We start from the raw sequence: 23946 nt of genomic DNA, 5'->3' as shown, positions 1-23946 counted from the left end.
ATGACTTGAAGGTGGTCTGAGTTACATAAACAGGGAAAAGATTTCTGATAGAGATCTTTAGTTTAGCAGATAAAGGAATAACCAGATTAGATGGATGGAAGCTCAATTCAGACTGGAAATAAGGTACACATTTTTAACAGTGAGGGTAATTAAACATTAGAATACTTTACCTAGGGATGTGACGGACTCTCCATCCAGATTTGGATGTCTTTTTAAAGGATATACTCTAGCTCAATAAAAAGTTACTGGGCTCGATTCATGAACTACTGGGTGAAATTCTATGGCCTATGCTATGCAAAAGGTTAGACTAAATTATTAGAAATGGTCCCTTCTGGGCTCAGTCTGTGAATCTATAAAGAAATACTTCTTACCAGCAGAGGGCACTGCAGTGAAGCATGATAGAAAGGAACCTACAGAATCAGTGCCAAAAGCAGTCAGTAAACAACACATTTTAAGTGATGAGAATCTTCAGTCCCATTCAGAGCTTGTCTACATGGGAAAAAACAGGGAAGTTTTGGTGAATCAACTAAAGGTATGAAGTTGAAACACATAAAGTACAGCATATTAAACCCCTGTATGGATGCTCTCAAAAGATTAAGTTATAGCAAACTAAAGCCACTTTACTTTAGTTGATTCACCTTAACTTTCCTGAGTGTCCCATGTATGCTAGTCTGAAGTTCTTACTCAGGAAAGCAAGAGATCTTTTCAGTGAGATGATGTTACAGAACAGGCTTTTAATTCCTTATTGAGTTGGTCCCATTCTTGACATTAAAAAAAAAAAATCGTACTTGATGAGTCAGTTGAAGTTCTCAGTGGAAAAATAAACAGGCTTCTATTAAATGATTCTTCCTGCTGCATGTCAAAACCTGTTCTCAGTTACATATCTTATTCTGAGGAACACATTTCAGGAGTGTGGAGCAAGGTAAATAAAGCAGCTAAAATGTAAGAACAGAAGTGTAACGGGTCAAAAATGGAACAGTGCAGATAAAAGACAGCTATCATTTGTTGTATGCACTGTAGTTGTAGCCATGTCAGTCCCAGGATATTAGAGAGACAAGGTGGGTGAGGTAATATCTTTTATTTTTTTTAATATCTTTTATCTTATCTATCATTTGTAATGACTATCAGTTTTATTTTAATTTAGATCTTAATGCCAATTTGCAGTTGGGATGTAACAGAGCATTCAATTTGCTGAAGTCCTGGCATTTGAAAAAGAAATGTGCATTTATGTACTTGCACAGATAGCTGCACATATTTTATTTAAACAAGAGTATAATAAACAGTGTCACCTGCATTTTGCTCTCATTAGGAAAGTGATTAAATCAATAACCTTGGAAATTATGAGGTTGACTGCACCGAGGTACAGCACCAGTGTGAGTTATTCTGCAAATAAGAAAAGTGCTATGTCTCCTGTTCTGTCCTGCTGGTGAACATTAAGTTCACCTGAAATTATTGATCCATGTAACCTCTTTGCTTATTCAATCTAACTGCATTTTTACAACATTCTTAACTGGGCTGGCCTGAAAGTCTGGCTGGTGCTGTGACCGAGGCAATTTCATATTTTGAGCTGGGATCATCACACAAGCAACACTCTACAACTCTGGCAGGTAGGATTAGTATGTGCCATTTTTGCAGTGCCCCAGATGAGCAGGCTGTGGGGATACATGGTTAACAATCATGAAGAAGCAGGTTTGTAGTAAAGAGGAATTGGTAATCCATGAAGAAGTGCTAGGTAGAAACCTGTGTATGAATCTCTAACGTGGACAAGTAATATGCTTCCTTTGGACCCAAGCTTTCCCACTTTGTTCACGCAAGTTACCCAATTAAGTTAACATGCCTGTTCCTGTTAGCAAGGTGAATAGGATTTGGCCCTTTTTGTTCCTCCCAGACTCAAATAACGATGGAGACTGAGCCAATGCTTGGAGACCCAGCAGCCTCATCCTGACTCAGAACAAAAAACCATTTAAGTCATCACCAGCAATTGCAAGCAAAACATGGAGCTTTTAATGTTAAGGGCCAGTTACTCAGCTGTTGTAAATCTGTAACTCCACTGTCCGCAATAGAGCTGCGCCACTTTATACCAGTCAAGGAGCCAAATGCAATATCAAATCTTTGATTGCACTGAAACACCGACCAGCTCTCACATTATATATACCATACACCTGAAGCATGCTTTGAGGCTCAGAAACAAGCTACGGCATGGGGAGGGGGAGAACCTACCTTTTTCCAAAAGCTCAGCCTCTATTTTATTTCTTCCATTTATAGTTTGCATGTGTTCTCTGTTCTCATCAGTCTGTTTCTTGTCTCTCCTTTTTTGCTTCTCATGACCTTTTTGCTGCCGCCTCATCTTTTTGGTCATCATTGACTGAATCTTTGTAATGTCCAGACTTATGTTTGAGGCAACTAATTCTTCAGTACTTCCAAACAGTTTTTGAAAAATCTGTAGATGGTCCTCAAAACTCTGTTTGGTGGTTACTAAATCTGCCTTCAGAATCTCCACTGAAATGCTGAGTGGTTCCACTAGATTTACTACAGTATGATTGCAGCAATTATTGTTATCGTCCCTCCATGATTGATGCCTCTTCATGTCCATACTTAGATGTTTGATCTCTTTTTTTAGAGTCATGATATCATTATATGCTGGATTATCCACGATGTCATCCCTGGAAGCCTCATGGTTAGGCTCCATATGTTCTACATTGCTGTGTGGGCTCCTGACTTCCTCCAGAGTGTTTTTTGTTTGCTTTTTATGTTCTGGATCTTTAGGGACATTCTGAGCACCATGGTTATTCTCACGACCAATCTCCAGGAAATTAAATCTCTTTGTAAGGGATTCTAAAGTCACATTTTGCTCTTTGAGTTTATCTGAGGTGTGTCTGAGAGCTTCTTGCAGTTGAGCTACTGGCAATATTAAGGTGTTAGGGTTTTCTTCAGACAATACCTCCATAATTTCTGCTCCCAACAAGGCCTCTAGTGCTGTTTCATGCCGCATTGCATCTTCCAAAAGAGAATTGAAAGAGCTATTGAGATACTTGATGTGGCCATGAATTTCCTCATCTTTCTTCTTCAGGAAGCCAATATCTTCTGACAAAATCTTAATCTGTGATTTAAGATGAGACATGCTGTCCATCAGTTGTCTGCTTTGCTCTTGTTGATAACCAAGAGACTGGTGGATAGAATTAAAAGCCGTGGACAGCTCTTCAATTTCACTCCTCAAGAGATCCTTTGAAGACATCTCTAGGTGTTGCACTTCCTTTAAGTTTAGCTGGGTATTCTCTAGGGAACGGGTGATATTCTTTTGATGATCTTCCAGTATGTCAATGTCAGAAGATATTTTCTCACAATTGCACTCTCTCATGTACTTTAAGAGATCCCAGTGGCTTTCTTGAAGATTTGAGAGGGTATAGTTGAGCTCCAATATCTGCCTTTCCAGAGCTTCTTTGTTCTCTTCTATAATAAGTGATTTTTCCATTAAGGCTACTCTAAACTCCTCTGATTCATGCTTTGACTTGGCTTTTAAGTCCTTAACCCATTTATCTAAAACAGTAATATCCTCAAAGGCCACATCTGAGTCCATGAACAGTTCTTTAAGCTGCTTTGCATGCCCTATCAGGGTCTCATTGAGTTGCCTGATGGATAGCCAGGTAGCTTCATTTTTGTTGCCACAGTATAAAGAGAGTTCTGTTAAGTTTCTGTTCAAAGTCTCAAGTTCATCTTCAAGGTTTTCTTGCTCTTGTTTTATGTCTGTCATGCTACTGTTCAAAGCTAATAAATGGGACTGCTGTATCTTATGATACCTCTTGAGCTTCATATCAATATCTGCCTTGATCATGGTGAGATTGTTGTGAATGGTAGTCTGCTGCATGTGTAGATGATTGCCTATTTCCCTTTTCAGCTGGTCCACTCTCATTACATTTTCTTGAACTTTCGATTCAAACTTAGTTCCTAGCTCCTGGAATTCCTTCTTGGGCACGGTGCTTTCTTGGAATTTCTCTATGCTTTTTTTGTTGGCCTCCACATCCTTTGACAAGTTTCTTACCATGCTGGAGAGGCTTTGTAAGCTTTTATTGAAGTTTGCCCACATTGGGTTAAAATGTTCCTTCAGGAAACTCTCCATATGAGGAAACAGCATTTGCTGAAGGAGCCTTTCAGGCAGTTCTGTAACACAAAATTAAATTGTACAACACAAAATCTAAGAAAAATGTTCCTATAAAACTAAAAGAAAAAATTTAAATGATGTTTTGGGAAAATAAACCTTTCCAGGCTTGGACTAGATTTGGACAAGTCCCTCCAGGTCACTGGCTAAGTATTTTTCTGTAGTGACTATCACAATATCCCCCAAAAATCTAAACTTTCCTTTAAAGGAGAATTAAGCTTCTAATACTTATGGTTAAGGCTGTGAGTCTGTCACAGAGGTCTTTGATTCTGGGACTTTGTGGGACCTCCGTGACTTCTGCAGTGGCTGGGGGCCGCCTGAGCAGCTCAGGCAGCCTCTGGGCCAGGTGCACTGACTGCTGCAGGGGCAATCTCGGGCCACCATGCTCCCCCAGCAGCAGCCGGAGTTTGGATGTGGGAGGGGGCTCAGGGCTGGGGCAAGAGGTTGGGGTGCGGGATGGGGTGAGGGCTCTGGGTGGTGCTTATATCAGGAGGGCTCCTTGGAAGTGGCGACATGTCCCACCTGGGGCGGGAGCAGTGCGTGGAGCCCCCTGGCTGTGCCTCTACCTAGGAACCGAGGGACATGTCACCGCTTCCGGGGAACCACATGGAGCTGGGTTGGGAACCTGCTAGCCCTACCAATCCCGCCCCCCAGTACCAGCGGGGGTCCCTGACCACCCTCCCCCCCAGAGGACCCACGGCACCCCTGGGCCACCCCCTGCCCCAGAGCACCCTAGTTTTAGGGGTATATAGTACAAGTCATGGACAGGTCACAGGCCATGAATTTTTGTTTACTGCCCATGACCTGTCCATGACATTTACTAAAAATACCCGTGACTAAAACATAGCCTTACTTATGGTCAGAAAAATAATCTTCCAATTTAAACCGAGCATAAGTCAATACAGTCTTGTCTTTCCGAGCCTACAGCCACTTTGAAACAATAACTCTGAGAGGTGTGAAATTCCCCTGTTCATCTAAGAAGCATGTTCACTCTGAATTTATGAGGATAATTTCTCAACTGGCCATTTTAGCAACACCCCGCACAAGTTAATATGTGTATCCCACAATCCCATAATGCCTTCCCCTCTGATACCTACTGTGCAACTGTGTCAAATACAAAATTATTCAACACACTGAAATCTGAAAATTTAGGGACAGCATAAACTAAAATGACTTTAATAACAAACACAAGGAATATTACACTGGGCCTGGACAGCATCTGCAAAGTCACCTATAACGGTATGTGATATCTTCTCTGTACTTGATGGTAACCGACTCAAACACTGATCCTTTCTCATTAAGGAATCAGATTCTAAGAACCCATGGCTCACTAGTAGGCCAAATTCAGCAGTGAAGGTATGTATGGAGTACAGGCTGATTTGGAGAATTCAGACACTCACTCTTATGTAACTTCCACCAATCTGGAATTCAGTATAATGTGTACACAATGTCTCTGCAAAAATTTACACAGTAAAGGGAGGAAGGTGAAGGGCGCAACAGGAAAAGAAATGAACTAGTAAATGTAAGGAGCCTGCTTTCTCTTACGCATTGAATTGCTTTTCCTGATACCCATTTTTCAGCCATTGTGGCATGTAAATTACACTAAGTTATGTCTTAGTGACCTTTGATCTAGCTAGCACAAGTACCAATAGCAATGAAACTGTGGCAGCCCAGACAAACCTGCCCGCGATATTGGGTCTGTACTCAAGCATCTAGCCTGTGCCACCAAAGCTTCACTGCTATAGTTTGAGATAGTTCAATCAAAGCTAACACAAGTAGGTTTCCACATGCTGCAATCGTATCTCCGCATTGTAGATATACCCTAAAAATTGAAGTAAAAACCTACAGAATAGGTTTTAGTTTCTAGATTTTCGTTCTGGTATATATGAATCTACAATGCCAGCTTCAACACTGATGTGTCTGTGCCAATCCTCTCACCAGATTTACTCTGGTTCAGTTTTGACGTCATGGTGGTAATGTTGTTTTCAAGCAGTTTCTGTAAATCTCCGGCTGACTGATGAATATCGTTCTGAAGATCTTCCAGAAGTGCCTTATGATTCTGAATGGTTTTCATAATTTCTTCTGCCTGCAGTGATGTTGACACTAATTGCAAAATGAAAGAAAGTGATCAGCCACACAATATCCAGCAATCAACAGTGTGAAAGGTGCACCCCAATCTGGTGCAGGCTCTATACCAAATCCTGTATTCCTTACTCACTGAGTAAAAATTTAATTCATCCTTGAGTCTTCCAGTGACTCTATAAACAAAAGGCTTTGGGGGACATGACATTATAAGCTCACTTAAACGTGTAGTCCCAGTTATTTCAATGGGAGTATTATAATGACAGCCTTCCGCCACACCATGAGCATCTCTTGCAGAATGAGAGCTTTCAAGTCAGTTGGCTAAGGTTACAGCTACACTGCAACTGGAAGGTGTGATTCCCAGCTCAGGCAGATGGACGTGGTCAAGCTAGCACACTAAAATAACATTATGGCCACAGCTTCACAGGCAGCAGCTCAATCTAGTTGCCCATGCTGCTACAGCCATGCTGCTATTTTAACATATTAGTTCAGGCAGGGCTAACGTATGTATGTCTATCCAAGCTGGAAATCACACCACCTAACTGCAGTGCCAGATGTACCCTAAGCAAAATTGGTCTACATACAATCACACACCATTGGCTCGTAGAGCTGGTTAGGAATTTTTTGACAGAACAGTTTTTCATCGGGAATGTTTCTCAGGTCCGAGATAGATTTTCTGGTCAAAACTGGAGGCGGGGAGGGTAAGAGAGCAGAAGAGCCACTAGGTCAGGGATTTGAACCTGGGTCTTCCACATCCCAGCTGAGAACCCTAACCATCAGGCTACTGGCTATTCAAGGGTGTGGTTGCGGAGGTTTTATTTATTTATTTATTTATTTATTTATTTATTTTCAAAAATATCAAAAGGTCTTTGTTTCATCCCAATGCAGAACAGGAACTTCTTTAAAATCTTGAAAATTTTCATGGGATGGGAGAAAATATTTCCAATCCAGCTCTGTTTCCTTCACCTTCATTAAAAATCTTTTATACTCTCAACTCTCCTTGCAGCAGCTATTTATGCAAGCTGAGCTCAGTGTCTGACAGAGGACAGTGTCTGCCAAGGCTATAACATTGCCCTAAAGCCAACTGTTAGGAGATATTTAATAGCACTTAAAAACTGGACCATTTCCTAGAGGCACAAGGACCCAGTACATTTTGTCAGACTGATAGGACAGAGTGCTGAGGTATGGATCTAACGCGCTAAGTCCATAGTAATGCCATCAGAGCCTTGGGCAGGTCTATTTTATTAATGACTCTAAAATACCATTTTGTTTTTCTGATAAATATTCTGAGCGATAGGTTTCCACTTCTTGACAATGGTAGAATTCACCTTGGAGGAAGAGCAATTTCATGTTGAAATCTCCAAAACAGTGAAAGAATTAATACTTTGTATTAGTTCGTATTCTCACCTTGTTAAGTGCCCATTTGATATAAAGTTATAGAGTGGTTACTTTAATTTCCCTGGGTATTCTTGTACTACAAGTCAGTCTAGGGCAGCGAGAGACCAAAAAGACAGTTAGTACTTCAGGACAGGTATGTATTTGTACAGCGTCAAAGTCCATGGGAGCTGCCAGGTGTTCAGTACATTTTAAAAAATCAGGATACTTATTTAGGTGCCTACCTATTGGCAAAGGAGTCTAACGAGGCACCCAATTTTGAAAATCTGGGTCACTTTTTCTCAAGCTTGGCAGGATCCTGTGTCAAACTTACAGGCTTACAAAAAGGGATTCCCTTACACGGAAGGGTCGGGGAGCATCTTATACAGTAACTCCTCATTTAAAGTCGTCCCAGTTAACGTTGTTTTGTTGTTATGTTGCTGATCAGTTAGGGAACATGTTTGTGTAAAGTTGTGCAATGCTCCCTTATAACGTCGTTTGGCAACCGCCTGCTTTGTCCACTGCTTGCGGAAAGACCAGCCCGTTGGAGCTAGTGATGGGGGCTCGGAACCAGGGTGGATCGGCAGCCTCCCATCAGCTCACCCTTCCCCTAAGTTCCCTGTGCAGCAGCAGCCCAGCAGGCTATCAATTGCCGGCAGTTCAGCTGTCCCTCCCCGCACTGCCATGTGCTTCTGCCCTCTGCCTTGGAGCTGCTCCCGGGAGCCTCCTGCTTGCTGTGCGGGGGGTGGGGGGAGAAGGGTGCTAATGTGAGGGTGTCCCCCTCCCCCCTGCTCCTGCCCCCCACATACCCCATCTCCATAGAGCAGGGGGGGACACGACAGTGCTCAGGATGGAGGGAGCGTGCTGGCAGCAGCTCCTGTCTCAACTTGCTGATCTATCTAAAAGGGCAGTGTACTTAGAGTGGGGTCAGCATACTTAAAGGGGCTATGCGCGTCTCACTCACACACATGGTGTGTGTCTCTGTTTCTCTCTGCCATGCTGTCTCCCCTCCCTCCATTCGTGCAGCCTTGTAAAGTGTGAGACTACACTAACAACAATGTGTTAACCCTTGAGGGCTCAGCCGAGTGCTAGTTCATCGTTTAGCAGTAAGGCTTTCCCTGGGAAATATCCCACCCTCTGACTCCACCACCTCAACCAAGCTTCACATCATTGCTGTGTACAGTATTAAATTAAATGGTTTAAAACTTATACTGTATGTGAGTGTGTGTGTGTGTGTGTGTGTGTGTGTATAGATAGTGTGTGTGTGTCTTTTGTCTGGTGAAAAAAATTTCCCTGGAACCTAACCCCCCCCATTTACATTAATTCTTATGCGGATATTGGATTCGCTTAACATCGTTTCGCTTAAAGTAGCATTTTTCGGGAACATAACTACAACGTTAAGCAAGGAGTTACTGTACTGAACAAATTATCTCTTCTTCCATGATCATTTGTAGAAATGTTATACAGGGTTAACACAAACAAGATATATACACTTAAAGACTTCTCACCAACTGAAGGGGAAAGGTCTTCCCAAAGCAATCAAATTCACTATATAGACAGCTATTGTCCACATAGAGCATGTATACGGCAGCTGAAAAGTCCTTCCTCTCATTGTATACATCTGTTTTTATGAGGTTAAAGAGATGCAGTGAAGCAGTGAGTTAAGTTCAAGAACATACTTTTGCTTGAGAACTCTTCTCCATCTTCCAGTCCTTCTGTATGATTAGCAGGCACTGGAACAAAATTGGGATCTGCAATTGAGATTTGATAAATTGCATATTAATGGCACAGCCTGCTTTCCCCTCTCCTGTGAATTGTTTCACACAAGTCAACTACTCAAAACAGAAGGGATCTCTTTTCATTTTATACATATAGAGGCTGATCTTCAGCTGGTGTAAATTATGACAGCACTGTTAAAGGCAATGAAGCCATGTCAATTTACATGTTAAGGACCTGCCCCTTGTTTTCTGTGTTAATTAAATTCCACCTCTACCATGAAGCATTCTAGATATTAAATCATTCTGTCTACCCACTTGCCCAGTTACTGCACTCATCATTGCAATATCACACATCAGTCTGTATTGCTTTTTAATTGCTTGTACATTTAAGACCAGTCCTACCACGCCCATATGAGTAAGGACTCCAAGGTTAGACCTTTGGATTACAAGTTCCTCAGGGCAGTGAACCTTTTCCTGGACTGGAACAGTTACCTATTTTACAGTGCCACAAGCTTATAGCATTGCTTAAATAATAATAAAGCCTCAGTGGATCTTCTATTCATGCTGATTTATCGACCTTTAAGAAATGAGCTAGGAAGGACTGTACACTGTTAACATTTAGTTTAAAAGCTTAGGTTGAAAATTGGACTTGCCTTATACATTTTAACAGTTTGGGAGGGAACATCTGTGTGTTCTATGTATATTTAAAATTTTTAAATGCCTACAAATTACTAGTATTTTTGTGGCTTCCACGAAAATCTCTGAAAATTCCTTTTAATGACTCTACAGTTAACTAAAAATCCCTGCACATCGTTGCTATCAGCCAAAATACTGTTATGCAAATAGAAAATTAAAGGGAGGGTACCTGCGTTTAATTTCTTCTCTGTAACGCTCATTTACCAAACAAAATGCACTACATTTGATGGTATTTCTTCTAACAGCATAAATGAAAGAATATGTTTCAAAATATGCAGTGCTTTACAGAGGGCTAGATCTGCCCTCCAAAATAAATAAATAAATAAATAAAAAATAAGCCAACTCCACAAAGGGAAAAAGAGAAACTCTCTTTTTTAAACTACGGAATACATGGACGAGTGAGATAAGGATTCACCTTCCTTGACTTGTTCTCACTGTGGCCTCCTTAATTACAAAGAGAAATTGTCTAATACTAATGTTGTAGTTTGGGTTTCTTGCTCCTCTTCTGAGCATGATCAATAAGCATTTTTGTATGAAGTGTTGTTGTAGCTATGTTGGTCCCAGGATATTAGAGAGATAAGGTGGGTGAGGTAATATTACCTAACCCACCATGCATTAGTGTGTCAACCAGGCAGCTGCCAGTTTCCCCTATTCCGTGGAGGGCAGCGAGTATAGGATCCACTAACCTTGTTTGGAATTGAATACATCATGATCTCTCTAGTAACTGATCTGCTGCTGTAAACTGTCCTAGTCACCACCCTTCACTTGGAATTTGAAGTCTACTGGCAGGGTAGACTTCTATCTCAGTTGAGCCCACAGCAATGTGGCAAACAGACCTTTCATCATGTGTGTTGAGCATGACAGCAGGCTTCTACATGATTGTTTGCAGCCATTACAGCTACTAATAATGTCAAACTAGCAGCAGATTCGGGGAATAGAAGTCCCAAGAAGATGAGCCATGTTGGTGTCCTCACATCATAGTCCTGGTCTACACTGGCGGGGGGAAGGGGGGAAGGGTCGATCTAAGTTACGCAATTTCAGCTACGTGAATAACGTAGCTGAAGTCGACGTACTTAGATCGACTTACAGTGGTGTCTTCACCATGGTGAGTCGACTGCTGCCACTCCCCTGTCGACTCTGCCTGCGCCTCTCGCGGCGCTGGAGTACAGGAGTCCACGGGAGAGCACTCGGTGGTTGATTTATCGCATCTAGACTAGACGCGATAAATCGATCCCTCCTGGATTGATCGCTGCCCGCCAATCCGGCGGGTAGTGTAAACATACCCTTAGACACAAGAACATATGAGTAACAGTCTTTTTAAAAAAAATAGACATCTAAAATGGAATGAAAGCCTTTAGAGAAGGTCTAATGCAGAAAATTAAGTCCTGTTGCTCAACTTAGATCTCTTGTTCCTAATTATTTAAAAAAGAGACGTTCTCCCTGCCCCTCCCAGACTACCATGATTGGTGTCTAGTCTTAATTCTCACATTCACTTTCTAACTTTCCTTACCACGTTGTTCACAGTTGTCGCCAATATAACCAGGGCAGCATTTCCAGTGCAAAGAGTTTAAAACCTTCTGCTTCACACGATACACTGGCTTCAAAGTTGCCCTATACCTGGAAAATGAAAAACATGAGACTAAGGACCTGATTCTCAATTGGTATAAATCTCCACCAGCTGAGAATCTGGTCCTAATACTGTACTAGATGGCTAGTACAAAAAATTAAGAAATCAAATAACATTCATCTATGCTGCTCAGCAGAGCATTTTGACTGTCCGTGTAGTGAAAGCGCTCTTTTCCACCTCAGTACACTGTGATTTGATTTTCATACTTTTTTTAGTAGACCCCTCGCTACATGCCTCTTGCAGAAAAGAAGTATCATTGTGATAGTTATAAAGGAGTCCAGGGTTAGCAACTGAATGTTAGTTTCCATAGTGTCTTACAAATGTAAAACCAGTCACACTCAGAGGTGGAGGTTACCATTCTTTAATTAGAAGAGCTCCAACAACTTGTTCCACTCTGTACAATAGAACCTCAGAATTAGGAACACCTCAGGAATGAAGGTTGTTCGTAACTCTCAAAATGTTTGTAACTGCCAAAACATTATGGCTGTTCTTTCAAAAGTTTACAGCTGAACATTAACTTAATACAGCTTTGAAACTTTACTATGCAGAAGAACAATGCTGCTTTCCCTGATTTTTTTTTTTAGTAATTTATGTTCAACACAGTACTATACAGTATTTGCCCTTTTTTTTTTTTTTTTTGGTCCCTGCTACTGCCTGATTGTGTACTTCCGGTTACAAATGAGGTGTGTGTCTGGTCAGTTTGTAACTCTGGTGTTTGTAACTCTGCGGTTCTACTGTAATTGCTTCCACAAGTGTTAGAGTTAGATTAAATTCCAGAAGTGTTGTGGTCTCCTGTTACTGTGTGGTGGCCTTAAAGGGACATACAATTGCAGTTTTGTTATTGGTGTATCTATGAGAAACACCACAGATGGGTTATACGTTCAGGTCCAAATTTCACTCAAAATCCAAATGCCAACTGGAATATCTTTTCTGACTTTTGAAAACAAATTATAATGGAAACTAGTTTATTTTTAAACAGACATTCTACTGCAGTTTGCAGCATACTGCTAGTACCAGAGACATTTAAAACTGACTTGAAACAGGCTATAAACAAAAACCAAATTGGACAGTCTAATTTCATTGTTCAGAGGAATGGACAAATTAATGCATGAATAGGTTACAAATAAGATTTAAAAAAAATATTTTTAATAAATTAATAACGGGTAAGAATGTGTTATATATTAAATGTATTATTTTTTATTATTTTTAACCAGAACGTCTCTCTTTCAGCCAGTGTTTCCCAACCACTATCAAATGTACCAGTATTGGTACCTCAAGCTCTTGCCACTGTTCCTTGCACAGACATCATCTTCTCGGGGAATAGTACCCAATGCAATCTTAGGTGCTAAACCTGCAGACACTTACACTGTGCTTAATTTTATGCATTGTGAGTAGTCCCATTGAAGTTAATGGAGACACATTGCATAGAAATACGCATGTGTAAGACTCTGCCATTAAGGATCAGGGTCTTAATGATCTCTGACTTCAGCCTTTCTTTTAATGTGTTTAAGCACAGATCAGTTAGTGACTCCCTTAGTAAAGATATCACAGTCAGGGCCGGCTCTAGGCACCAGCCGAGCAAGCTCGTGCTTGGGGCGGCAGATTCCAAGGGGCGGCATTCTGGCTGCCCTTCTTTTTTCTTTTTCTTTTTGGTTTGCCGCTCCAGCCGCCCTGTAGGGGGCGGCGGCGCAGAGGACGGGAGCGCCCTGCAACAAACTCGGCAGAGCAGCCCGCGTCCTTCTCTCCCAGCTGACCAGAGCGGCGCAGAGCCCTCCCGGCAGGCGGCGCAGCAGGAGAGGCCGCGTGGTGCGCGCTCCGCTGAAGCCCTGGCCGCTCCCCTTCTCTCTCTCCCCCCCCGCTAGACCGGGCGCGCACTCCGGCTCCGGCCGCCCTGCAGGGTTTTTTGTTTTTTGTTTTTTCCTGCTTTGCCACTCCGGCTGCCCCGCAGGTGTTTTGTGTGTGTGTGTGTGTGTGCCTTGCCGCTCCAGCCGCCCTGCGGGTGTTTGTGTTTTTTGTTGTTTTTTTTGCTTCGCTGCTCCAAGCGTCCCCCACCCCACCCCCGCAGTTTGCTTGGGGCGGCAAAAAAGCAAGAGCCAGCCCTGATGACAGTTAAGGACTCTTCCCTCAGTTAAAGATGCCTAAGCTAGGTTTAGATTACACACAAGCACATATGACTTAGGAGTACAAGTCTCAGTTGGGTTTGAATGGGACTTGTGCTTCTACGAGTATGTCTTCTCTGCAAAACAAAGTACATTCTTAACCTGTGTTAGCTAACACAGGTTGAAATAGCAGTGAACACAAGGCAACTTGGCTTTTAATTTCAGTTAACAGCTTGTGTGAAAGCCTACAGAGGAGCCTGCCGTTGAATTTGAGCTGCTAGCCTGAGTAGATGCTGAGTTGCCAAGTCTTCACTGCTACTTTAACACACATTGGCAACCTCAAGTTAAGAACACACTTTCTTTTGCAGTGAATACATATGCTAAGTCGCTTACGAACTTTTGAAAATCTCACCCTGAATATGTACAAGAAAAAGGTTTAGCTGCCTCCATTGGTTTTACTGAAGCCAATAAAGAAGCAGATAATGGGAAAATTAAACAAATATTCCTTGGGTTCTCTAATTTTATGAGGTATATAAAAAAGCAGGATGTTTGGGCTGCTTGTTTTATTTTACTGTAACACATTTTCCTAACCCATCACATTGACCACGTCACCCTTCTCTTTGATTCCTCCACTGGCTTCCCCCTTTTCTATCACATGAAACATAAACTGCTTTTTTCACATTCAAGGCCCTTCACAGTCAAACCCCACCCTACCTATGAACTGTTGATGCTCACCACCAATTGGCCTATGATGCCAGCCCCCACTACCCACTTTTTCAATTTTCAGACAAACACCTTCATGCTTTCTCCTGTGCCAGCCCCTCATGCTTGGGAGGCACTCCCCATAAACACTGACAAAGCAACCCCATTGCCCTCTTTCAAACCCCTCAAAACTCTCATTTCTGGGACTCGTACAAAAAACTTGACAGTGACGAGGCTTCTGGTTTGTAGAGACTGGCCAATATTGCCTCACTGTTTACTTGAACTCTCTCATCTATCTATACCCACCTGTTGCCTCTTGGCTGATACTTGTAAGCTCCTTGGGACAGGCCCATCTCTTTGTTTTGTGTTTGTACAGTGCCTAACACAACATGGTCCTGGGCCACTACCATAATACAAATAATAATACCATTAAGGATACTTACATGATTTTCTGGCAGTCTGGGGCTCCATTTGAACAAGGCTGCTGTGATTTAATCACATATTTCTCTTTCTTGCAGGCAGCTGTGTACGTGACCAGCTGGGACTTCATGAAGGAACACCAATTCCTGGGAGGGGAAAGCACAGGGAAGGAATTTAAAATGAAAGATTTCAAATATCCCTAGTAATAGCAATGCAAGGGAAGTGTGCCATTCAGAGGGGCCTCCTTTTCAAGCTGAATGATGACACGGGAAAATGGAAATTTCCACCAAAGCTTTTCTTTATAGTTAATTTGCTTTGGTCTGGGATGGTAATGTTTATTAGTGTTCAATACAGAAGAATATTCTCTGAATTTTGGGACATTATCATGACCTTGAGCCATGTTCGCAACCTTCTCAATTTTGGTTTGTTTGCAGGCTCAGAGCTTCACCTGCAAGTATCTTATTGGCTGACTGATGTCATTTAGACATCAAATAACTTGACTGGCATGTTCAATCAGGTAGCTAGGCATCTAAATGGTATCAATTTTGGATATACAATGGGAGACTGCTTCTGAAAATCTAAGGCCCTATATAACTATAAACTCCACTAATAGAAAGACTGTTCCTAGACCATTATTTTGTTTAATGTTAGGTCCTTTAATATATTAATTACAGCTAGGGTGACCAGATCAGAGGAAGAAAATATTGGGACACGGGGGGGAAGCAGAGTGCTGCCGGCGAAGCAAGCAAAAAAAAAAAAAATTCGAGTGCTGCCGGCAGAGCAAACAGCTAAAAATCGGGACGATCCCGATTTTATCGGGATGTCTGGTCACCGTAATTACAGCAGCCTTGAAAAAATTATTTCACCAAGGGAAAATCATCTTAGAAAATTGAGTACAGTATCATTTGTTTTTTCATTCTCGTGGTCATGCTAAGGGCGGCCAAGTAGATTTTGTTTCTGGACTGGTAAATTCTCATGATAATTTTACAAGGCTGAATTATATTGGTATCTACTAGTCGCAGCATGTCTCTATTTCCAAGGCTTTATAACCCACTCAGGACAGTTGCTCTGAACTGAAAATTTCATAGGTGAGGCCCAAAATTAAATGTAACAACAAAAATGGAGGGGGCGGGGTAAAGGTCGAAGGGGGAAGGAAGAGGAATCGGTTTACACATGAACTTGAATAAGAAATTGAACTAACAAAAACATCCTGGAAAAATCAGCTTGTAATTAGTGTTAAAATGGAAGCATGTTCAACATCCTAGTTCAGATAGTGTTTATGCAAGAAGGCTCAGCAATTATTCAAACAGTAAGGGAACCAAGCAACAACAACACCAATTCAGTAATTAACAGAAATGGCACTGTGTCAGTTTGGTGCTTGCAAAAAGGATCAAGAGAGATAAGTGGGTCCCCAATGGCAAGGAAACTGGGCTCCCTGCCTAGCATTCTAGCTGTAATCATTTCCAGAGGAAGAGTCTATTGAACCAGATGTAACATTTTACAGATCACATATCTACAGACAGTCTAGTGCCTTTTGTTTAATTAACACAGGTCTCCATCAGAGTGGCTATTTCACATGTCCAGTGACAATTTTTCACCAAAAATAACAAGAATTTTACATGGAATGTTAACTCCACAAGAACTGACCCACAAAGGCTAGGCTCTCTAAGTGTCCATTAACGAAACAGGCTGAAAAGCTGAGGAACTAAGAGGCTACTGTTTCAATAACCTAATGAACAGTGTCCCCCTAGGGAGGTATTTAAATCTGACTTTTCAATCTAAGATACAGTGTTTTGCAAATGCATTGTGGTATGCTGTCTCATGAAACTCAGCATCTATGAAACAGGAATCACTTGGTGAAATTCTATGGACCTGTGTTACCCAGGAGTTCTACATGATCCCAATGGTCCCATCTGGTCTTAAGATCTATGAAGTAACCTGTCTCCCAATAGGCAGGTTACTTGAACCCTGCCTCTTGAACCATAAGAGCTGCAAATGAAACTTTATATGTTCAGGGGCAGAACTGTAACAATTCCTTTGAAACAGAGCCCCACACATTGTTATTCACAGCATCACCTTCTGGAGATTAAGGTTGTTAGAAGATCAGTTGCAAACAGATTTGTGGTTTTCATCATTTCCTAGTGGACGAGTATTCCCATCAGAAAAAAACACCTCTACAAGTGACATTAATTAGCAGGCTTGGGCCAAGGACCAGATGAGCAATGGAGCCTGAATTACCCTGTTCTTTTAGAGGTGACCACTGTCATGCTGTCTGCAGTGACTCATGAGCAAGAATACCAACCTCAGGGCAGACTGTTAAGAAGCAGGGCACAAACTCCAAACAGATCGTGAGTTGTAGACTTAGATTTCACCAATCAAGTAACAAGTGTAAATTCCTACGCCACTATATAGCCTCAATGTGGATTCACAGTCTCCTCGGCGTTCCAATCTTCCTTGCCACCCAGGCACGATTGACTCTGTGAAAGTTGGTCACTTTATACCAAAGATCACAAAATATTCAGTAAAAAGCAACAGAGGTTCCTGTGGCACCTTTAAGACTAACAGAAGTATTGGAGCATAAGCTTTCGCGGGTGAATGCCCAGAAGTTAGTCTTAAAGGTGCCACAGGACCCTCTGTTGCTTTTTACAGATTTAGACTAACACGGCTACCCCTCTGATACTTGACAAAATATTCAAGTTACTCTCAGTCCCAAACGACCAGTAACTTACCCAGGTCAATTTGCACCCTAGAACTCACACCAAAGACAATGCTTGTAGCTAATCCTATAGTAAACTAACTAACGATTAACTAGGAAAAAGAAATGAGAGTTATTTACAAGGTTAAAGCAGGTAACATGCACACAAATGAGTTACAGTATTAGGTTCCAAAAGATAACAGAAACTTCTATAATAAGCAAACATTGTGTCCTTTAAGGCTAACCCAAGCTAATCTGTTGGAGATTCCTTGCTTATGCTTAGAAATCCTCGCCCCTCAGAGTCCAGGCAGCAAAGGAATCATAATTTCTCTTTAACAGGCCTTTTTATTCTCTTCCCCCAGAATTTAAACCGATGGGCTAAGTGTGTCTGCATTTAACCGCTTCATGGGTGGATGGAGGGAAGCAATCAACAATGGCCCATTTGGATTCAATAGTCTTTCCTGATAAGCAGGAGATAACATCTTCTGTAGGATCCCACATTTTGCATCAGGTGAAGTTCCCCCTCCATGCCCCCCCAGTTTGGTGAGTTACATAGGCCATGTCTGCACTACAGAGTTTGTCGACAAAAGTTATGCCACTTTAATTAAAGCACTTTAATTAAACCACTGTTGCATATCCACACTATGCTCCTTGTGATGGCAGAGCGCATCTACACTAGCAGCTCTTACAATTACAAAGAGAGCAGTGCACTGTGGGTACATACCCCACTGTGCAACAGGCCACAGGGTGCTTCGGGAAGGGTTTGCAATGCCTCATAGGGCAGGTACAGCATCACATGATGCAGGGTTCTCAATCCCATTTTTCTCTGGGCATCCTACTAGATTGCCAGCTGCTTTTCTATTGAAGTATGGGGGGGGGAGGGGAGAGGAGGAGTGTGTGTGACAGGGAGTGTGTGTGTGTGTGTGTGTGTGTGCAGAGTCAGAAACAAAGTGTGTGTTGGGAAGTGTGTGAGAGACTGTGTGTGGGGAGAGTGTATAGGCGAGAGAGACCATGTGTGTGTTGGGGGAGAGTGTGTCGGCATGCTGTCTCTCTAAATTCAGACAGCAGCCTGAGCAACCAATCCTGGGGGAGGGGAACAACCCCCCCACCAGCCCCTGGCTCTGCAAGGCAGAGCAGTCTCCCCTCCCCGCCCCCGCAGCAGCAGCCCGCTCTGCCAGCCTGCTAATTCCATATTAATGGCTCTATGATTCTGAGTTCTCCCATAGCTGCTCAGCTGCCAGGAGCAGCATCCTCAGCAGCTCTGTGAGCTCTCCAGGCTGAGGAATGTCAAATCTTCCTGGAGCTTTGAAAGGGGAGGGGTGCATGGCTGCAGGGCAGTCGAATTCAAAACAGTGAGCAGAGTGGTCAAGGTGGGCACTGTGGAATATTGAAGGAGGCCAGTTATGGCGACATAACAAACAGCAATGTCTACACTGACACATTGTCGCTTTAACTTTGCCGCAAAAAGCTTTATGACTCTCATCGAGGTGGTTTTATTTTTTTCGGCAAAACACCAGAGTTTTGCCACCAAAAGTACCTTTGTAGTGTGTGCACCTCCACTGTTTTGTTGGCAAAAGCTGCCCTTTTGCCAACAAAAATGTGTAGGTAGACAAGACCATAGTGTGACGGGTTGGATCACAGAAACCCCCTTGGGGGCTGCCAACTGATGTGCCAAGACTACTTCTGCCCCTGCTTTCCCTGCCAGCTTGGGACTCCAGCACCCCGTCTTATTGAGCCAGACACGCCAGTGTGCCCCACCACCGACCCAGGGTCTGAACCACGTGCCCCAAAGCTGCATACTTAACTGAAAGCAGCTTACAGAAGTGTTCCTGCCTTTAACACTCAGATGCCCAACTCCCAATGGGGTCTAAACCCCAAATAAATCATTTTACCCTGTATAAACCTTATACGGGGAAAACCCATAAATTGTTCACCCTCTATAACACTGATAGAAAGATCTGCACAGCTGTTTACCCCCCCCCCCCCCAGTATTAATACATACTCTGGGTTAATTAATAAAAAGTGATTTTATTAAAAACAGAAAGTAGAATTTAAGTGGTTCCAAGTAATAGCAGACAGAACAAAGTGAATTACCAAGTAAAATAAAATAAAACATGCCAGTCTAAGCCTAATACAGTAATAAAACTGCATGCAGATAAAATCTCACTCTCAGAGATGTTTCAATAAGTCCCTCTGGGTTTCCACCCCTCCTTCTCAATGGAAAAACACCAGGTTAAAGATGGATTCCAGTTCAGGTGACATGGTCATGTGTCACTGTAAGACTTCATTACCCACTTGCCAGCACACACGTATAAAGGAAGACTTACAAGTAAAACAGCCATCTACAGTCAATCGTCCTGTTTAATGGGAGCCATTAAGATTCCAAACCATCATTAATGGCCCACACTTTGCATAACTACAATAGCACCTCAGAGTTATATTTCATATTTCTAGTTTCAGATACAAGAGAGATACATTTATACAAATAGGATGACCACACTCAGTAAATTCTAAGCTTTGTAATGATACCTTACAAGAGACTTTTGCATGAAGCATATTTTAGTTACATTATATTCACACTCATCAGCATACTTTCATAGAATCATATAGAGTGCAATGTCACACACAGTTTCAGAACAAACGTTTTACAGCTTTAGAGCAATTTTTAAAAAGGCTCCTGAGGTGATCCCAGCAATTACAGGCCAGTAAGCCTGACTTCAGTACCAGGCAAACTGGTTGAAACTATAGTAAAATTGTCGAGACACATAGATGAACATAATTTGGTGGGGAAGAGTCAACATGGTCTTTGTAAAGGGAAATCATGCCTCACCTATCTATTAGAATTCTTTGAGGAGGTCAACAAGCATGTGGATAAGAGGGATCCAGTGGATATAGTGTACTTAGATTTTCAGAAAGCCTTTGACAAGGTCCCTCACCAAAGGCTCTTAAGCAAAGTAAGCTATCATGGGATAAGAGGGAAGGTCCTTTCATAGATTGGTAACTGGTTAAAAGACAGGAAACAAAGGTTAGGAATAAATGGTCAGTTTTCATAATGGAGGTAAATAATGGTGTCCAGCAGGGGTCTGTACTGGGACCAGTCCTAGTCAACATATTCATAAATGATCTAGAAAAAGGGGTAAACAGTGAGGTGGCAAAATTTGCAGATGATACTAAACTTCTCAAGATAGTTAAGTCCCAAGAAGACTGCAAAGAGGTACAAAAGGATCTCACCAAAGTGGGTGACTGGGAAACAAAATGGCAGATGAAATTCAATGCTGATAAATGCAAAGGTAATGCACATTGGAAAACATAATCCCAACTATACATATAAAATGATGGGGTCTGAAATTAGCTGTTACCACTTAAGAAGGAGAACTTGGAGTCATCGTGGATAGTTCTCTGAAAACAGCCATTCAATGTGCAGCGGCAGTCAAAAAAGCAAACAGAATGTAGGGAATCATTAAGAAAGGGATAGATAAGACAAAAAATATCATATTGCCTCTATATAAATCCACAGTACACCCACATCTTGAATACTATGTGCAGATGTGGTTGCCCCATCTAAAAAAGATATATTGGAATTGGAAAAGGTTCAGAAAAGGGCAACAAAAATTATTAGGGGCGTGGAATGGCTTCCATATGAGTATCGATTAATAATACTGGGACTTTTCAGCTTGGAAAAGAGACAACTAGGGGGGTAGGATGAGGTCTAGAAAATCATGACTGATGTGAAGAAAGTAAATAAGGAAGTGTTATGTACTCCTCATAACACAAGAACTAGGAAAAAGAACAGGAGTACTTGTGGCACCTTAGAGACTAACAAATTTATTAGAGCATAAGCTTTCGTGGACTACAGCCCACTTCTTCGGATGTATATAGAATAGGTTCCATTCTATATGCATCCGAAGAAGTGGGCTGTAGTCCACGAAAGCTTATGCTCTAATAAATTTGTTAGTCTCTAAGGTGCCACAAGTACTCCTGTTCTTTTTGCGGTTACAGACTAACACGGCTGCTACTCTGAAACAAGAACTAGGGGTCACCAAATGAAATTAGTAGGCAGCAGGTTTAAAACAAACAAAAGGAAGTATTTTTTCATACAGCACACAGTGAACCTGTGGAACTCCTTGCCAGAGGATGTTGTGAAGGCCAAGACTATAACAGGGTTCAAAAAAGAACTAGATAAGTTCATGGAGGATAGATCTATCAATGGCTATTAGCCAGGATGGACAGGGATGATATCCCTAGCTTCTGTTTGCCAGAAGCTGGGAATGGGTGACAGGGATGGATCACTTGATGATTACCTGTTCTGTTCATTCCTTCTGGGGCACCTGGCATTGGCCAGTGTTGGAAGACAGGATACTGGGCTAGATGAACCTTTGGTCTGACCCAATATGGCCAAACAGACAAAGGGAGCAGGTCTGCTGAGTAAGAAGGTACCCTTTTTATAGGGTCAAATTTTTGATCTTATTCTGCACTTTAACCCTGTTTTACAATCTTCTGGGATTTGGTGTTTAATTTATTATCTTGCGGCATCTGATACGCCACAAAGTAGCACTGTTCACTGCCATATTATATGCCTGATCCTGCAAACACTTTTAATAGATTAATAGAATCCAAGGCCTGAAGGGGCCATTGGGATCATCTCATCTGACCTCCAGTATAACGCAGGTCATAGAACTTCCCCAAAATAATTCCTAGAGCAGATATTTAAAAAGAATATCCAACCTTGATTTAAAAATTGTCCATGATGGAGAATCCACCATGACCCTAGTAAATTGGTCCAATGGTTAATTACTCTCTCAGTTAAAAATATATGCCTTATTTCAAGTCTGAATTTGTCTAGCTTCAACTTCCAGCCATTGGATCATGTTATACCTTTGTCTGAAGAACCCATTACAAATATTTGTTCTCCATATAGGTACTTAGGCAGTAATCAAGTCATTCCTTACCATTCTCTCCATTACACTCAAAGAGCTCGATCTATTTAGCTTATCACTATAAGGCATATTTTCCAATCTTTTAATCAATGTTGTGGCTCTTTTCTGAGCCCTCTTCAATTTATCAACATTCTTCTTGAACTGTGGACACCAGAAATGGACAGTGTATTCCAGCAGTGGTCGCAACAGTACCAAATACAGAGAACAGAGGTAATACAGCCTCTCTACTCCTACTTGAGATTCCACCGTTTATGCATCCAAGGATCACATTAGCCCTTTTGGCCACAGCATTGCAGTGGGAGCTCATGTTCTGCTGACTATCCACCAGGACCCCCAAATCTTTTTCAGAGTCATTGCTTTCCAGGATAGAGTCCCCCATTTTGTAATTATGATCCGCATTTTTGTTCCTAGATATATACATTTACATTTAGCCATATTAAAACATATTGTTTGCTTGCACCCAGCTAACCAAGCTATCCAGATCACTCTGTAGCAGTGATTTGTCCCCTTCATTATTTAACACTCCACCTATTTTTTGTATCATCCGCAAACGTTATCGCTGATTATTTTGTTTTCTTCAGATCATTGTTAATTTTTTTTAAATTAATAAAAACTAGCATAGAGCCAGGAACTGATCCCTTCGGGACCCCTCTAGAAACATACCTGCTTGATAATGATTCCCCATTTACAATTACTTTTTGAGACCAGCGTTTAATCCATTTAATGTGTGCCATGTTAATCTTATATAGTTCTAGTTTTTTAATCAAAATGTCATGCAGTACCAAGTCAAATGCCTTGCAGAAGTCTAACTATATTACATCAACACTATTACTTTTATCAACCAAACTTGTAATGTAATAAAAAAAATAGAATTATTTTGAGGGGATCTATTTTCCATAAACCCATGTTGTCTAGCTTCAACTTCCAGCCATTGGATCATGTTATACCTTTGTCTGAAGAACCCATTACAAATATTTGTTCTCCATATAGGTACTTAGGCAGTAATCAAGTCATTCCTTACCATTCTCTCCATTACACTCAAAGAGCTCGATCTATTTAGCTTATCACTATAAGGCATATTTTCCAATCTTTTAATCAATGTTGTGGCTCTTTTCTGAGCCCTCTTCAATTTATCAACATTCTTCTTGAACTGTGGACACCAGAAATGGACAGTGTATTCCAGCAGTGGTCGCAACAGTACCAAATACAGAGAACAGAGGTAATACAGCCTCTCTACTCCTACTTGAGATTCCACCGTTTATGCATCCAAGGATCACATTAGCCCTTTTGGCCACAGCATTGCAGTGGGAGCTCATGTTCTGCTGACTATCCACCAGGACCCCCAAATCTTTTTCAGAGTCATTGCTTTCCAGGATAGAGTCCCCCATTTTGTAATTATGATCCGCATTTTTGTTCCTAGATATATACATTTACATTTAG

The 23946-nt window shown here is 41.7% G+C and overlaps 1 protein-coding gene across 2 annotated transcripts in view; it reads right to left on the bottom strand.

Annotated features, from left to right (window-relative positions):
* The window catches only part of MMRN2 (multimerin 2), a 55934-nt gene that overhangs the window by 4859 nt on the left and 27129 nt on the right, over positions 1 to 23946 (bottom strand). Inside the window, exons 2-6 of one of the 2 annotated variants that reach the window (XM_008170283.4) lie at positions 14898 to 15020; positions 11537 to 11643; positions 9292 to 9363; positions 6095 to 6259; positions 2221 to 4158 (exon numbers count right to left, since the gene is read on the bottom strand). In XM_008170283.4, the coding sequence (XP_008168505.1) occupies positions 2221 to 4158; positions 6095 to 6259; positions 9292 to 9363; positions 11537 to 11643; positions 14898 to 15020 (2405 nt within the window). The remainder of the gene's footprint in view (positions 1 to 2220; positions 4159 to 6094; positions 6260 to 9291; positions 9364 to 11536; positions 11644 to 14897; positions 15021 to 23946) is intronic. The other variant, XM_042854684.2, reaches the window with a different exon arrangement.

The sequence above is a fragment of the Chrysemys picta genome, chromosome 7, assembly GCF_011386835.1.
Source record: "Chrysemys picta bellii isolate R12L10 chromosome 7, ASM1138683v2, whole genome shotgun sequence".
NCBI classification, from domain to species: domain Eukaryota; kingdom Metazoa; phylum Chordata; order Testudines; family Emydidae; genus Chrysemys; species Chrysemys picta.
Note: the sequence above shows the minus strand (reverse complement) of the source record. Positions and strands in the feature narration are given on the sequence as shown.